This window comes from Danio aesculapii, chromosome 24 (assembly GCF_903798145.1).
Source record: "Danio aesculapii chromosome 24, fDanAes4.1, whole genome shotgun sequence".
Taxonomy (NCBI): domain Eukaryota; kingdom Metazoa; phylum Chordata; class Actinopteri; order Cypriniformes; family Danionidae; genus Danio; species Danio aesculapii.
The window spans coordinates 21,492,919-21,512,170 of NC_079458.1; the positions used below are offsets into that span (position 1 = coordinate 21,492,919).

At 32.8% G+C, this 19,252-nt stretch overlaps 1 protein-coding gene across 1 annotated transcript in view; it reads left to right on the forward strand.

Moving 5' to 3' along the window:
- ctdspla (CTD (carboxy-terminal domain, RNA polymerase II, polypeptide A) small phosphatase-like a) overlaps positions 1–15,431 on the forward strand; it is a 79,127-nt gene extending 63,696 nt beyond the window's left edge. The window contains 5 exon segments of the mRNA XM_056450350.1: positions 4,642–4,698; positions 7,692–7,701; positions 7,704–7,783; positions 8,878–9,063; positions 15,078–15,431. Coding sequence (XP_056306325.1) covers positions 4,642–4,698; positions 7,692–7,701; positions 7,704–7,783; positions 8,878–9,063; positions 15,078–15,203 — 459 coding nt within the window. The 3' untranslated portion in view covers positions 15,204–15,431.
- Positions 15,432–19,252: the final 3,821 nt, after the last annotated feature.

The window sequence follows — 19,252 nt, forward strand, 5'->3', positions numbered from 1 at the left end:
TTTCAGTCTGCAACTGTTTGTAAACTGGTGTACAAGTATGTGTTTGGTAACAAAGTTCAGTCACAAAAAAAGGTGTTTTTCTTTAATATTAAAAGCCCTAAAAAAGCCTTTTTACATCTTTAAATAAATTGGCTCTTTTTTTAGAGCTTTTTACTGTAATTTTGGTGGCTTGAGAAAGCCAACATACTGTTATACTACATAAACTTATTCTTCTTCCGTCTTCTTCTTCTTCTTCTTAGACTATTTTAAGAACGTATTTCCTCCTAGACCGTTTGTACTACAACCACCAAACTTATTCAAAATTTTCAAACTATACTGAATTAAGTTGTAATATATTTTCCAACTGATCCGACTTACAGTTTTCCAAAAACTGTCCCGGAAATTTCAGAAAAGTCCTATTGACTTAACATTGGACCAAACTTTGTGACCTCATAACTTTGCACCTGACTTGCACACAGACTAAAGGTTGAGCTCATTTAATTCGGACTACCAATCTGCCAATCAGTGATGACCTTTCAACATACTAGCCACACCCTAACCACTTACGCTACCCTAGCAACTGTCCCAAAGACTTCCCTAAAAAAACACTGCCATTGACTTTACATTGGACATAGTAACGACATACTAATTCATGCTAACAACATACTGATCCGTAGAAACATACTAATGACATACTAACATACTAGCAACGTGCTAATTCATACTATAAACATACTGGCAACATGCTAATTTATACTAGAAACATACTAACAAACAAACTAGCAAACATGCTAATTCATATTAAATTCATGCTAACAACATGCCAGTTTATACTAGAAATATGCTAGCAACATGCTAATTTACACTAATTAACTCAGTCTGGTTGTAAATTGCTTGGTTATATAAATATTTGTACGGGTCATTACACAAATACTTTTATAGAGCTATTTAATAATCATTTTGCAAATATCAGTATAAAAGCAATGAGAGACATTGAGTTGGACATAATGTTTGTATGTGTGTGTATTATCTCCAAAATCTCAAACTGTACTGCACATTCTGAGAGTTCATTCTTTCATTTACATGGCAGTGTAAGCTTATGATAAATCTTCGTAAAGATGAATGTAGATTTGGATTGAAAATCGTATATACAGTATCAGATTTATATCATAATAGGATTCAAAATGTCAAATTCTAGCAAATAAATCACAATGCAGAATCAAATAGATCACACACTCCTCCTGCTGGCCATATTATGAACTAATATTGTGTACATCAGCTTACTGTGAAAACTGATCTGGAGTCAGTTATTTTATTAACGTTTTAAACCTGAAAATATAGCATGTAGAAACCATGCACTGACAAAAAGGCCACTTTAAAATGTATGATACAGTATATAGTTTGTGTTACATTATTTTTAGTTGTATTCTGTAACCTGACAACGTTTCTCCCAAATGTAAAATAAAAATATTGCTATCTAGAGGTTTTTTTTTTTAAATAAAACAACATTAAATATTTAGAGATATGTTTTCAGACATGATTGTTCATTTTAAAGAAATCAATTTCATTGAAAAATATTATTCTGGCCATTCGTCATTTTTTTTGAATAAAAAACAATGTAAATAACAATATTTAAATTTAATTGTGAAGAAATGTTATCACAAATCAAATGTAATACACATATTTTACTCATACTAATACCTAATAAATTAAAATAAAGAATATTAACAATGAATTACACTTGTATTATTTAAATATTAAATATTTATTATTTAGAGTGATGAAGTGGTCTTAAAAACAGGTAAACCATGCAGGACTAAATATATTATTTCTTCTTTATACCAAGCAAACAAAAAAAAATAAAGTAAAATTATAAATGTTTACACTTGATTTGAGCATGTTCCTGCACCTGAATACTTGTTTTCGAAACAAGATAGATTTCGATAAAGTAATGCAAAATAGGTCAGACAAGCTCCTTCTCAGCCATCCAATCATAACCGAGAGTCACAGAATCCCCTTCTTATGAACGAGCCTCAGAGCAAAAGTTTAGTGTCATTATCCTGGTCTGGTTGTCTGTGCATTAAGACAGAGACGCCTGAGTCTCCTTCATCATCTCCCAGCACCTCCTCTTCTCTCTCCTTCCGCTTCCTTTAAAAACATATCTAGTCTCTTTTCAAAGACATTTGCAGTTCCCAGTTGTCAGAAACACACACATCATTCACACACTCACACTCTCTTTCTCTCTTAAGGCGAAGCACTGCAGGCAAAACACTGTTTTTCATGCACCTGTCAGTTTTGAGATGTTGGGCTTTTTGAATTACAATTCTTTTCTGTCAAGAAAACATTGAAACATCCAGTTTAATTTCAATACGCAATTTTAAAGGCTGTTTTTTTTCTCAAAATGAGCTTTTTTTCATGTGCTGTGCCATAAATGTACACTTCAGCAACTTTTTACTTAACATGTTTATTCATATCTGTATTCTGGAGGTTTTTACAGAAAGATTTGTTCATACTAATCATAGTTTGCAACATTTTTTTATGTTTTTACAAATTATTTAATTATTTTTTATTTTATTTCTTATGTTTTAATTATTTACACCATTTAAATCAACCAATATTTTACTGAGTTATTGAGTGATTGAAAGAGATTCCTAAAAATGCCCTCTGTAAAAACATTCAAAACTAGTTTGTGTAAGTAAAATGGATCAAACTTTTAGATTTCTGTGATATGTTTCTGATAGAATAGCACCATATTGAAAAAATCTGGCATTGAGTTAGTTGAATATTTAGCTATATTTTGTGTAAATATTGAGATTAGGCATGGGACAATAACCATTTGTAAGGTACTGTATATCGCGGTTTGGAAAAGTCAAGGCTTTGAAACTGCCAAATTTTTCTGCTATACCGTCCCTACGGTATATGCAAGTTTGTTCGTTTTTTGCATTTTGTTTGAAGTTTTTAAGGACAACAGTATCTCCAGCAAAAAAGATATCCAAACATGCCTCAAGTTGAAAGAAATCTGTGGTTTTGAAACTAATGAAGATAGCGGAAGTCAATGATTCATTGTAATTATTTAGCCTGGCATGTTTACTGCTCCAAAATATTTTAAAAGTTTCTCGAAATAAAATATATTGTGTTCAAAGAGGAAAAAAGGTGTTTGTATTTTACCCAGACATTTAAAAAGATCATATTTTAGAGGTGAAATCACAATACCGTGAAACCGGGATAGTTTTATGCAAGGTTATCATACCGTTAGAATCTTATACCGGCCAATGCCTAATTGAGATATGAATACAATTTCACCAGATGGCTTTAATAGCTCTATTTGTAAAGAATTTGTTCAATTAGTTTGATTGGGATGATTTTGAAGGGCATTGAATCATGCATAAATTAGAATCAAATAATTACAAGCACACACTGTAAAAAGGGATTATATATTGTAAAAAATGAGTAAACCCTTTGCATTTAAAGCGAGAAGTTGACTTTACTTAAAAAAGTGAGTAAACCCATTGTAACTTGGAACAGTTAAGTTGATTTATCTTTTATAATTATGCACCACGTCACACTTTGCCTCCTTAACCAATCACCTACTCCCTAAAACTTATTTAAGGCAGACCTGCCCTCTAGCACTGTTCTTCTCATTCTCTCGAACCCACTCTCCCTCCCTCTATTTCTTTGTTTCCCATAAACAGTCCTTATAACCTTTTCTTCCCTCCTACTGTCGGTTGAATCGGGGGTCCGATTACTCTACCAAAATATTACGGAGACGGTACCCCCACTCTGAGTCTCTGGGCATCATTGTAGGACACCCGATCAACCTACTTACCTGTTCACTGTTTATCCTCTTACCTCTGTTCCCCTTTATCCCACTGTTCCCTTACCATGCATTTCATCCCTACAATAAAGTCTAGCTTAAAGTGTGGCGTGGTCGATGCTGGTGAATTAATACTAAAAAAAATTTAAGGCAACAGGTTTACTCACTTTTTTAAGGAAAGTCAACTAATCATTTTAAAAATAACCGGTTTACTCACTTATTTTAAGTAGAGTCGACTAATCATTTTTTGTAGTGTAGATAAATACTAAATGGGATAACCAGTGCTTTACTGGATTTTGGGGAGTCTTAATTGTATTCACTTACAGAAATGGAATAATCAAACGTAAAATAATGTATAGTATTTATCATATCAATAATGAAATACAATTTACTTATATTAACTTTACAAATGATACAATTTCTTGTGCCTGAATGCTTTGAAATAATGTTTCAATTCCATTTGAGTTGTATAAAAATGTACGATTTTAAAAAGATGGTGTGGCACCCAACCCCACCCTTAAATCCAACTTTAGGGGTAAACAAATCATACTAAATTATACAAATAATATCGTACAAATTCATACAAATTAGCCACTGCCATGAGATTGTGTTGAATAAATCATATAGGAAAGTATGCTGAAAACTATCATTTATATAATTTAAACCCTAATCACCTGTGGTGTCTTGCCTTGAAGCTTAAAGCAGTGTAATTGAAAGGCTTGACTACGGCTAGCTGTGACGCGATGAATGTCCCCCTCTGGCTCTTTCCCAGAACAGCGCCGTTGATTCAAGTTTTCAGTCACTTTCAAGCAGGCCTCTAATGTGTTCTTTCTTGTTTGTGCCCGCAGCCCATCAGCAACGCAGATTTTATAGTCCCTGTGGAGATCGACGGAACAGTTCATCAGGTACCGTGCAAATGGCATCACATGCAGCCATGAGTAAATGTTCACACGGATTATTAACAAAGCTCTCAGCCACCTTGAAACTGGAAGGTGTTTAGAACTTGAAATTAAAGGAATATTTGGGTTCTATGCAAGTTAAGCTTAATAGAAGCTTCTGTCTGCTGCATGATAAAAAAATGCTGATCACACTTTACATTTTGTTTACAATACTTAGGGTGTGTCTTAATCAGCACTCTTGTTCAGTAGTCAGTGCGCTAATCAGTTCACCAGCCATTTTAAGTGCTGACTCAATTGCAACATTTTCACTGAAACGTTCGTGCCCAGAAAACTCCCACAATGCACCATGAAAATCAGAGCTAATTCAGGCATTAATGTGTGCCTTTAATGGGTTTGAAATGCCGAAATATGAACCATGACCCAAATCATCAAACGTAATGACAAATAAGAGACTTTCTAAATGCAGTCCGTTATTTATGTATTGTTTTTTGTACACTGTCTTTTTTGATTTTAGTAACGTTTAACTTTAAGTAACTTTGATAGAAATCAAAACCAAACATGCAAAAAAAAATTAATAAATAATAAATAAAGGTTACAAATATATAAATAAATGCATGTACATACACACGATATAAAGGTATCAAAACAATGATTAATCCAGCCTGATCTCATGAACTCTTTTAAGTTTAACTATTTTACAGTTTTTCAGTTTAGTGGCTCATTCATACGAATCTGCATAAGTTCAGTCATATGAAAAGATCATATGACTTCAGAAAGGAGACGTGGCACCCAACCCCGCCTCTAAACGCTACCGTCATTGGGAGATGAGCAAATTGTACGAATGAGATTGTACGGATGCATACGAATTAGCCACTAAATCAAAAAGTTACGAATTGCCATGAGATTGTGTTGGTATATCAGGTGACACAACACACAAGTTATACAAAGACAAAAGATTTGTATCAGCTTCCTTCAGAAATCTACAAGGGGATTCCATATGTTGAAAAACTTATCTTGTTTTGTCTTAACTATATATACTGTACCTTAATTTTTCTAAAGCCGACCCATTATTTCTGTATTGTTAACATGAACTAACATAGCTCGACAGGTTAGGAACAATCTAGCAAACATTTATAATTGTGTATTGGTTTAATGTTGCTGGTATATGAAATAATCAAAGGATTTAGCGATATACTTTTAAAAACATGGTAAAATTAATATATGAAAATGATTAGTTCTGCTGTTGTTTATAAACTCTAGTTTTCATCCTATACAATGAGGATGTTTTCAAGCTTTACTCAATGTGTCCGAATGTGTGATGAACAAAGCTCATCACTGTTCTTACCAGTGCCTGAATTCATTCACACGAACTACTGATGAAAGACCTCAGTGGCTAGGGTGCTGATTAAGACGCAGCCTTAGTTAATATCTTACAATTATGATCTTTTTTCTTGGAATTCAGAAAAAAGTTATGGTTGCCAGGTATAATACTGCATTCCAGACACAGTCAGAGGTGGGAATTTCAGCAGTGAAATGTCCTATAGCTCTGGCCTCAAAGCATTCCAGTTAATCGCGCATCACAGTCTCATTTTCATCACGTGAGATGTGAATGTTTTATAACATATCATGTTATTGTTCAATATTATGACTAAAAAAGAATATGCTGGCTTTCATTGAATAGAGCTGACCAAAAAAAAAAGACTTATATATTGAACTAAAGAGTTAATATGGTCTCATAATTAGCCTTTATCAGTAGGGTTCTCTCTCATTTTGTGCTGGGATGTTAAATGATGTGTTTCACTGGAGTCTGGGTTCTTCAGTCTGCCCCAAGTTCACAGGTCAGATCTCAAAGTTCTAGTGGTGTTCTTCTAGCAACGTTATTTAAGTAGGAAGTTGGAAAAATCTCAACTTGCAGTTGTCAATAGGTCAATAGAAATAGAAGGGGTCAATATTGTTAAATGTACACTCAAAATTGCCAGAGAAAAGTCAGAATTCTGATCTAATCTAGATACTAATCTAGCCTAGCCCTAGAGCACCATCTGCTGTTAAAAACTAAGCTCAGATCTGATAGAGCTCTAACAAATAGATAATAAACATTTTGCCAGTGCCACTATATATATATATATATATATATATATATATATATATATATATATATATATATATATATATATTATATATATATATATATATATATATATATATATATATATATTATTATTATTATTATTATGATTATTATTATTATTACCCTAACTTGCACATCCCTGGTAACTTGAAAAATATCTAGTAAAATATTATGTACTGGCATCATGTCAAAGATAAAAGAAGTCCGTTATTAAAACATTATATATATATAATGCTAGTAGAAATTCAACTCAGTGAAAGCCTCACTATTGAGTGCATTTTCTTTTCCATATTAAGACATCAGCGCTAATGATATCTTTCCTTTCTGAACACGTGTCCTCTGAGACTTCATCTTTTTTTTATCCAGCTTTTCCTTTCATCTCTGAAGAAAAAGTAATATGCCGCTGTCCCCAAAGGGCTGCTGCTAAATCACAGTCTGAATCTGAACTCATTTCCTCTCCATCATTCATTCTCCTGGAGTGTGATGTAGTGAACAGCATTCGCTGGAGGTAGACTGACTCAAAGAAAACAGACGTCACTGGTCTGAACGCAGCCCAGAGCTCCAGTAAACACACTGGAGGGGGAGGCTGAACTAAGATGATATGGAGTCAGTGCGTGGCTGGAACCTGGTTCAAGTAATCCAGGATAGGCTTTGTGGATCAGGGTTGGCCTGTTCTTGGTTACTTGCACTGGGTTGCAGCAACTGAACAACTAAGAAGATCAGAAGAGGTTTGTTCTCTGTCAGGATTCAGAAGTGATTGGTTTTCTGTTGTAACTGTTGTTTGTTTGGTTTGTGTATGTGCAGAAAAGGCCTCGTGTGGTTGAGTTTCTGTTTGTTTTTCTGTTAGTAATTGTGGTTGGTTTGTTTGAAGGTGTACGTGCTGAAAGACCTCATGTGGACGAGTTTCTGCAGAAAATGGGCGAACTGTTTGAATGTGTTCTTTTTACAGCCAGCCTGGCTAAGGTGAGATGCATGTATGATACTGTCATGTTGATGGATTTTATTTATTTTATAACATTCATTGAGAGTTTTAGTACCATTTTTTCTTATTTTATATAATTATATTTAGTTTGATAGTAAATACAATAATAAAAATATTTTTATTTGATATTTTAAGTCATCATTTTTGCATGAATTGTATTATAACTCATTTTAATTTACAGTAAAAATATTACTATTACTAGTACTATTTTTATAAATACTATAATATTATTAATAATAGTAATAATCATTATCATCAATAGCTTCTTTTAAAAAAATACTTTTTATTTATTTATTTATTGTTGGATTTGAGCTACAAGAAAATAGTTATTCATAAAATATCACAATGTATTGAAATAATAAATGTAAAATATTTAATATTAAATGATACATTTTAAATTATAATATATGATGGAATGTTATAAATGTATTTAAAATATGATTAAATATTTAAATATAAATATATTGTATAGTATAATACAATATAAAACATTCATTTGTTCGGTTTCAAATTATTTGTAATAGTGGTCATATTGGTTTTGATAATAAGCAAATCAAAATATTAACATATTTTAAAAATATTTTATATATATATATATATATATATATATATATATATATATATATATATATATATATATATATATATATATATATATATAATATGTGTGTGTATTTTAAATTAAAAAATAATAATAACACAGATTTAAAAAGAAAAAAAAAAAAAGAAAAGTATCACCATCAGTTATTCTAAAGCCATACAACTTTGGCTAATCACTTTGACTCAAAACACAAATAAATATGTCTATTTTTAAAAAACTGAGATTTCTTTCATTGATTTGCCTTAATTGATAGTACATAACCAAGCCACCAGGAAGCAAAAATGTGCTGGAAAATAAATCCATCTGAATTAAACAGTTTAACGCAGGTGATTTGTAAATTTGTGATTGGTTTTATGACAAAGAGATTTAATTTATGCTTTCATTTACACATAACACATTCTGTAAAACATCAGCTTGTATTTGAGGGCTGTAAGCAGGTCAGTGTGGTCATCATGGTGTGTTGTATTGTTACAGTACGCTGACCCTGTAGCAGACCTGCTGGACCAGTGGGGGGTGTTCAGGGCTCGGCTCTTCAGGGAATCCTGTGTGTTCCACCGGGGAAACTACGTCAAAGACCTCAGCCGACTGGGCCGAGAGCTCAACAAGGTCATCATTGTGGACAACTCACCTGCCTCCTACATCTTCCACCCAGAGAACGCTGTACGTTCACCATCATACACACTCAATATCGTCCAGTAATGATGCTTTTCTTTCGTTTTTGCTTTTCTTTTTCCCTGGTGTTGTAGTTTTTTTACTAGTTTAAATGTAATTTGCTATATTACTTATATTTTTTGTCTTGTTTTTTTCCAGCACAAATATCTACAAATTGTTAAATCAAAAAGTGTTTTCTAGAGAAGCAAAAAATATTGTCTTGTTTTAGGAAATAATTCATCAAAATGTATATGCCAAAAGTTTTTTCTTAAAACAAACTGAATAATCAGTTAAATGGGGTTAGCAAAATAATGTTGTTTTTCTTTTTTGCTTACCCCATTGACCGATTATTTTAAGGAAAAACTCATTTAATTTTTACAAATTATTTCTTAAAATGAGACTATATGTTTTGCTTGTCTAGATTAAATACTTTTTGATCTAAGATTTTTTTCTAAATTTGGGCTAAAAACAAGACAAAAAAAATCTAAGCAAGAAAGCATTTTTTTGCAGCTTACAATTGCAAATGAGACATTGGCAGACATCCCACAAAACAGTTAAACAAACAAAGAAAAACCCCACATACATTTTAAGCTTTTATTTGCTTAATAGCTATAGCCAAAGTTTTCATGAATCTGTCATCTGATTACACAAAACATTTCCAAGGTTTTAAATGAATGCAAGGCCCTTCAAATGGCATTCATGCCAAACTGTCAGTACCAACATATATTTATCTAATAGAAAGTGTGGCAGAATGAAATGGTTGGAGTGCATATTCTGTACAGTATGTGTTCATCATAGCCCAGAAAACCTCATGGCAGCTCAAACGACTGTGGTGCTTTCCTGTTCTATACCAATAAAAAAATTGTTAAAGACACAATTATTAGCCCTCCTGTGAAATTGTAATTCTTTTAAAAATATTTTCCAAGGGTTGTTAATTTTCTACAGAATGTTTAGGATACACCAATAGTACTTAAATTAAGGGTCACACTTGATTTTGATAGTTTGTTTGTTGAATTTAGGTTACATTGTAGCTACATGCCAACTAATTCTCATAATTTAATTAAATTAAATTTTATTAAATTTATAATTTTATATATATATATATATATATATATATATATATATATATATATATATATATATATATATATATATATATATATATATATATATATACAGTGCTCAGCATAATTTAATGCACCCTATTTTGAAATTGAATATTTGTATCCATTTCTTAGTGAATTTAGGCAATGTATTTTAGTGCATTTAAACAAAACAGATTTATTAAAATAATATTTTAGTCACCAAACATATTAGAAATTGAAAAATAATACAATTAAATTACAATAAAATTACAACCTACAAAATTTCAACAAAATTTTTCAGTTTTTTGCTTCTCTTGATTCTTAAATTTGTATTTAATATTTTTCTGTAACATATAAATTTGGGTGTTTTCTAGTTTTCTGACTGTTATTGTGAGTTATTTTGTTAGATAAGCTCCAGATTTGGCTTCAGTACTGACTATATATGCACAAATATAATATTTTATAGCTTCCTATTAAAATATGATTTAAATGAGAGATTTGTTAGGGGTGTACTCATATATACTGAGCACTGTATATGAAAATACATAAAATAGTGTTTTAGACATGTCATGTGGCATCTACAGTAGTGTGAGGTTAGCATCTTGTGCTAAACACAAAAAGTTGGAAATTGTTGTTGTCAACTCTGTTATAGTTTAACAAGTTAATGGAAATATTTTTTTCAACACAATTTTATACATCATATTTTTTATAACTAATTTATGACTAACTTCATTTATGTTTTTCCTATGATGACAGTACATAATATTTATCAAGGACGAGTATTTAACTTAAAGAGCAATTTGAAGCTTAACTGGGTTAATTATGTCAACCAGGCAAGTTACTGTAGATTAATTAGGCAAGATATTGGACAACAGTGGGTTGTTCTGTAGCCAAAGAAGAAGAAAAAAACAAATAATAGGGGCTAATAATATTGACATTATTTCTTTTTTATTCCAGCAAAACTATAAGAAATAAGACTTTCTCCAAGCATTACCATTATGCCTTGTACCGCCGCTGCTCTAAAGGAGTAAGAACATGTTTTTAGGTATGACCGCAGCAACTATGCCACCAAGGGGCACAAAGGAACGGGATGCGAACAGACAGAAATAGCCTATACAGTAGCTGTAAATACTCTGCTACTTGTAAATGAAGATAAACAATGAAACAAAGCATTATAATTCCTTCATTAATCATTAAAAACTTGTTAACAAGCTTTATTATCATTGTAAACTTGTTAAGTAAAATGAGGATTCATTTTGAAAAGTGGAATTAAAGAAATAAAAGACAACTAAAATGAATGTACAAACATACATACAAATAAATGAATAAAGAAAGAAAGAAAGAAAGAAAGAAAGAAAGAAAGAAAGAAAGAAAGAAAGAAATCAGTGCTTTAGCCTAAATAAATAGAGATGTACAGTGTTTTGTTATTTTAAAGTGATAGGACTAAGACATTTATGTTTGCATTTACAGTTTTAATTTACATTTTCGTTGTTGATTATATTTTACCATCTCATTTTATGTCTCAATTACTGTACATAAATAATAAATTTAATAATTAAATAGGCCTAATTAATTATTTAAAGACATTACCACCGAACCATTGAGAAGAGGTCCGGCGCTATTTTTATATAGGCCTACTATAATTTAAAAGAAAGCTGCAAAGTGGGCTATATTATTTTAATTCTAGCCTATATTATTTTAATTAATTTCCTGTCTGTCACTTGCGGTTCAATGCACGCGCATGAGGAGCAACAATAATGCAGTATTGACCTTTTTATAGGCTACTAAAGTATAGAATAATTTAGTTTTTACATATACTGTAGTGTTGCATTAATTTGCATAGACTTTTTGTAGTTTAAATAGGCCTAAAATGAATGCCTCAGTTCGATTCAGAGTTATTATTTAAAACATAAACCTGCATTTTTAATGACGGATGTAGGTGTCACAAAAATTGAAATGTTTTTATTATTTATTATGTATTTATTATATATATTACTGTAAAAGGAAATACTGTTAAAATGTTCCTTGCTCTGTTGAACATCATTTGTGAAATATTTGAAAAACTATTATAATTTCACAGGAGGGCTAATAATTTTGCCTTCAACTGTTTTCAATAGTTTTCTCATTGAAAATGGTTTTTAATTGAATCCAGAATGGTCTTAAAAAGGTCTGAAGAATCCCTGGCTCTGTATGTGGATTATTAGTAACACAGCCGTATTAGTTGAAGTGATTTGTTTCAGTTCCTTTGAATGAAACGATACAAATTACTCATAATCTGAACACACCAATCAAGCGCAGAATGAGGTGAATAATAAAGGCGGCTTGTTGAATCTCAGAACTGTGTGCATTTTTGGGGTTGTTTCCACTGAACTAATGAGGAAAAAGCGAGCCTCTGGCACTCCGCACTCCTTTGTCAAAACTTCTCATCAATTATAGAGCGAGTCTGTGGTGAGAGGAGCTGCGTCTCCATCCCTCCTGTTAGATTAGAAGCTGCTCTTCTGTATTCACACTAATGAGCTGAAGGTGCTGATTAAAGCCTGTTATCTGTGAGATGGCAGAGAGCTCTTCTCAGGACACCAAACATGACTGGCATAAGAACTGTATACTGTGTGTGCATTTATTTATCTGTCAACATTGCTTCATAGGCCAACGTAATTAATTATGAAATCAGAATGACATTTTGAATGTACGTTTTGAGTGTACAAAAAAATTATAAGCTTATATTATACAGTTTATATTCATTCATTTTCGTTTCACTTAGTCTCTGATTTGTCATGGGTCACCACAGTGGAATGAACCGCCAACTACTCTGGTACATATTTTATGCCTCTCCAGCCACAACCTGGAGGACCGGAAGTGCCAGTTAGAAATAAGATTCATTCATTCAATCATTTTCTTTTCGACTTAGTCCCTTTATTGATCAGGCGTCGCCACAGCGGAATGAACCGCCAACTTATCCAGCACATGTTTCATGCAGCGGATGCCCTTCTAGGCGTAACCCAACACTGGGAAACACCCACACACTCTTGCACACACTCAAATTACGGCCAATTTAGCTTATTCAATTCACCTGTACCGCATGTCTTTGGACTGTGGGGGACTCCGGTTTTCTTTGGACTCTGGTTTTTATGCAAAAAATGTATGTATATGTATGTATATATATATCCAGACATACCCTTTATCTAATAATTTGAACTTTGTTTTTTAATTATTCATTTAAATTGTGATTTATTTATACACTTTTTATGCTTCAGTTATTAAACTGATAATTTACAGGTTTTCTCAGTGGGTTTGGTGCATTTCTCACAACACTATTTACATTTGCACAACAGTTAATGCATTTCTCAAAACAATTAGTCATTTGTGCACATCATAGTATTAGTTTCTCATTCCTTCCAACAAATTGCAAATGCTTTTGGACATGCATCAATTTCTTTCATACAACTCTCTGCTGTTTATAACATTATCATTTGCTTATGTCATATCAGTCAAAATGAACTAAACTTGTGAATGCTGAATAGTCATTCCATATAAAACTAATAGTCTTTATTTCATTACTTCAGTCATTACATACAAAAATGTTGAACTAGTTGTCAAAATCCTTCATGAAATTTTATCTGGAGCAATTTCAGGAAGTGTCACCAAAATCTGACTTTTGCATTGTAAAAAATGTTCAGAGTAAACTGTCATCATGAAAACATAACAAAGCCGTTTGACTGTCTTGTTCATAAACAATGGTGACAGGACTTGTCATCTTGATGACACTGACACTTTCATTGACATCAATACTTGCATTTAAGGACTGAGCTATCGATTTTGAGCAAGTGACACACTTTTGCAGGTTATCAACTAGCTTTTGTAGTTTGTGCTAATTGTTTTGAGAAAAGCATTAAATGTTGTGCAAATGTAAATAGTGTTGTGAGAAATGCACCAAAGCGACTGATAAAATCTGTCTAGTCCTCTATAACAACCCAGTAAATACAGTATATATGCTGGGAAATACAGTATATATGCTAATATCAATAATAATAGTAGTATTGTCCTTTTCTAAATAATTCTAAAATTATAATTTTATTAAAAAGTTATTTTTATTAAATTATAAAATATTTAATATAAAATATAAAAATTTTATATATTTTTTATATAAAATATTATATTTTTAATTATAAAATATCTAAATTTATATATATATGGATGGATGGATGGATGGATGGATGGATGGATGGATGGATGGATGGATAGATAGATAGTAAAATATTAAATATTTCATATAATATTTTCTCATAAAAACAATAAATAATAGTAGATCTATATATTTTATTCATTTTTAAATAATAACATTAAAATAATTGGTCGTTTTAAATGTCTTAAATAATTATATATGATTTATTATAATTCGTAAAATATCGTTTTTTGTTTGATATTTTATTTAATAATAATTATGATATTTTGTATATTTTTATGATTACATTGTAATACCAATTGAATTAAAATAAGTCAATAAACAATAATTCTAATAATACAATTATCATAAAAACCACAACAAACTAATAGCATCAAAAGTATACTTAATACAGTTGTATTGAAATGTTATCAGACATTTGCCAAAATTTCATTTGAAAAAATGATAATAAAAATAATAATTATTATTTTCACACATGTAAACCCAATTTTTCTGACTGTCCAGTAAATGTGTACTTTCTTTAAGGTATAGTTCACTGAGGACATTTCTGTCATTATTTGTTTGTTGTTGTTTTGTATGAAAATCAAAATTCACATTCCACCACAGAAATGAGAAGGAAATACGCTTTTTGAGGGGTTTATCTTAACAGAGAAATGTGCAATTCTCAAGCCCCATAAAGTAACTACATTTAATAACACACATTTAAACACTCTTACTAGCTTAACAAACACGTTTCTGTTTATGTGTGTGTGCAGGTGCCAGTTCAGTCGTGGTTTGATGACATGACAGACACAGAGCTCCTGGATTTACTGCCACTGTTTGAAGGCCTGAGTCGAGAGACGGACGTTTACAGTGTGTTACAGAGCCTGAGGGCCAGGTAGCACACGAGCCCAACACTGCCTCCAAAACACAACCCTCCATCCATCATCCATCCGTCCGTCCATTCAGCTCTGGCCTTCAGAGGATGCCATTCATCCAACCAACAACTCTAGATCCTCAATGGACCAACGGCCTACAATAATCCTTGGCAAGCAAATACACATCTGAGTTCACCTTTTGACGCACAATGAAAATAAATAAAACAAAGCGTCTTCTTTTTTTTTTTTTTTTTAAGAAAGACGAGTTTAATATTCTTGACTATAAAGAAAATGATCAACAAGGACATGTGTATTTTTCTTGGCCGGCGTGTTAACACTGTTCAACTTTATTTTTCAGTTGAGGCTATGCAGGCAGTCTTCATCAGTAGTTTCCAACAACTGTGATTTGGTGTTTTTTTTTGTGTCATTTTGTTCTCTCGTACCAAACAAAAGTGCCTTCTGACTGTTGTTTTTATGAGGACACAAATGAGTTTTTGTATGCTGCATATTTACAGTCGAAACCTTTAAAACCAACCTTACTGTAAGACCAAGGTAAACGGTGAGTGTTGATGGAAGAAAAAACGCATAGACTTTTCACTGGACTGGAGCGAAAGAAGATGCGCTGTTTTCTAGGGTTCTTTTAACGCCTTTGAAAATATAGCAGTATTGTGGTTCAAAAGAAACGTTTGCATCTATTACCTACCCAACTGTGATCTGAACTAATAACGCAACATATATTGTGAAAAAAAAAACAATCCAACACGTCAGGATCTGAAATTATTAATCATCGTGGAAATAAAAGATGCAAATCAGTAGAAAATATTGTGTCTGTTCATTTGCATTACACTTCAGCAGTTTCCAAAGGGATGCCGGGAAGCCGATTACACACAAAGACTCCTTGGTACGGTCCTTTACACTACAGTGAATTTAAATATGCTCGCCCTTTCCTCACAGGTTTTGAGTTTGTTGAGAGAAAGTGGCTGTTCGACATCTAGTTAATGAGCAAACTCTGGGCGTTCACTTGGTTTTCTGCATGATTTGTCATGAACTTTTAAGCGGGTTCACGTTGCAGGGAAGCAACCTGTGACAGTAAACAGTTACTTCTGGAGGTTGCGTGGAAATATATATTGGAATCAGTGCTGAATTATTGTGTCTGTTGACCTTGGCTTCTGAAAAAGGTAAGATTTTTTGCATTATTTCACAAAAGGTTATCTCAGTTTGGACTGTTAAATGATCAAATAATTTGACAACTTATAAAATTATGCTTTTTGATGTAACCTAATTGATTTAGTCCTCAAATTATGTCTGTGATGTACTTAATTTATCAGATGTGACCCTGGAAACCCAGTCATAAGTGTACATTTTTGGCGATTTGTGGAGATTTATGCGTGATGTGAAAGCTGAATAAATAAAGGTGTTCCTTTTATGTATGGTTTTTTGGACAGGACAATATTCGGTGTTAAAAAAAACAACAACTACTGAATATTCAGAAAATCACCTTTAATTTTTTTTTAACTGAAGCTCTAAGCAATGCATATTACTAATCCCAAATTCAGTTATGATGTATTTACAGAAGGAAATTTACTAAATATCTTCATGGACATAATCTCTACCTAACATTCTAATGGTTTTTGGCATAAAATATAAGTCTGTTATTTTTACCCATTGCCAAAAATGTACCAGTGTGACATAAGACTGGTTTTGTGGTCCAGGGTCACAAATGAAACGTTTATTTAGGTCACAAAAGACTGCACATGGTCAGTATTTCCTGGTCTGATGATTAACTTCTGAATATCCTAATATGGTATTGATAATCCTTTCTGAATCACATGACCTTGAGCGTAATTGGTTGTGTGTTTTGCCTCTTAGAGATGAAAACTGCACGTATGAAAGTACATTTTGAATTTGGCTGCTGTTTGCCTAAGGTGTCTCTGGGACGGTGGATGAAAGGAACTGCTGAATATGAGCTCTGTTATGTTGGGTTGATCCTCTGGAAATGAGTCATATCTGTTTGCTTTACTATTGTCATGAGTGTTTGTCGTGAGTGTTTGTCATGTGTGTTGTGTGTGTGTGTGTGTTTGTGTGTGTGTGTGTGTGTGTGTGTTGTGTGTGTGTGTGTGTGTGTGTGTGTGTGTGTGCGCGCGCGTGTGTGTGTGTGTGTGTGTGTGTGTGTGGTGTGCGCATATAGAGAGTGTAAGACACACTATTTTATAGTGTTGGTGAGAAAAATACTCCTTAATCCAGAAAGTTCCTTCTTGTGCAGTGACTTTAAAGAATAGTTAACCAAAAATAAAAATGACCTCATCATTTATTGTCACTCATGTGCTTTTAAACCTTTATGAAAAGATTCTTATTATTTTATTTTTAATGTGGTTGCTGGCACCCATCAACTTTCATAGTATGGAAAAATCCCATGGAAGTCAATGGGTGCCAGCTACCAGCATTCTTCAAAATATCTTCTTTTGTGTTCAACAGAAGAAATTCAAATAGGGTTTGAACAAGTGAAGGGTGAGTAAATGCTGACAGAATTTTCATTTCTGGGTGAACTATCTTTTTAAGTGTTTGACGTCAGCATGCAATGGACAAGTTTAATTTGTTTATACACACACTTTAACAGCTACATAATTAATCAGCTGGTGAACCTTTACCTAATGACACCAGACAGACATTTTAGACAGACCCTGTTGATCTGTTGCTTTCAAGAGTATTCTCATTAAAAACACTCGGAGGCTTTCTGTTGTTAAAATTTGAAAGTCCTAATATTGCAGAGAAAGAAGAAAGGATAGATGGATGGATGGAATCAATATATACAGGCACATGGATGGACAATGGATATATAGACACATAGATGAAAGGATGTATATGAAGATTAATGTAATGATTGATATGTACAGTTGTAGTCAGAATTATTAGCCCCCCTTTGAATTTCTTTTTGTTTTTTTAATATTTTACAAATGATGTTTAACAGAGCAAGGAAATTTTCACAGTATGTCTGATAATATTTGTTCTTCTGAAGAAAGTCTTATTTGTTTTGGCTAGAACAAAAGCAGTTTTTAATAACTTGCCTAATTACTCTAACCTGCCTAGTTAACTTAATTAACCTAGTTAAACCTTTAAATGTCTCTTTAAGCTGCATAGAAGTGTCTTGAAAAATATCTAGTCAAATATTATTTACTGTCATCATGACAAAGACAAAATATTCAGTTTTAGAAATGTGTTGAAAAAAATCTGCTCTCAGTTAAACAGAAATTGGGGAAATAAACAGGGGGCTAATAATTCTGATTCAACTGTATATATATATATATATATATATATGACATGGTTGCATGGATGAATAAACAGATGGACTGACATATAAAGTGGGTGGATGGATGGATAAAAAGGCACATGGATCAATGGATTGATATATGTAGGTTGCAACCCAGGCACTTGGATGATATATAGGCACATGTATGAATGGATGGATTGATGAATGAATGAATGTGCAGGAAGATGGATTGATATATTTAAGCACATGTCTGGATGGGTGAATGTAGGGGCAAATGGTTAGTTGACAAGATGGTTGGATTGATGTATAAGCACATGGATGGATGAACAGAAAGATGGATGGTTGGATGAATGAATGGGTGCAGGGGCATAGCGGACATTTTGAAAGGGGGGAGGGGTGTATGAGATCATATGTTCATATAATTATTAATAACCTGTTTCTAAACTGGTTTGTCCATAACCCCCCCCCCCCCCCCCCCCCCCCCCCCCCCCCCCCCCCCCCCCCCCCCCCCCCCCCCCCCCCCCCCCGGTTGCTACACCCCTGAATGGGTGTATAGGAAGATGGATAGATGTATAGGCAGATGGGTCTATGTTTAGAAAAATGGATGGATAAAAGATGTGGAGAGACACACTCCCTGGCCACTTTATTAGGTGCACCTGTCCAACTGCTCACTAATGCAAATTTCTAAGAATGGGAAAAAGGTGATTTAAGTGACTCAGAACGTTGCATGGTTGTTGGTGCCAGACAGGCTGGTCTGAGTATTTCATAAACTGCTGATCTACTGGGATTTTCATGCACAATCATC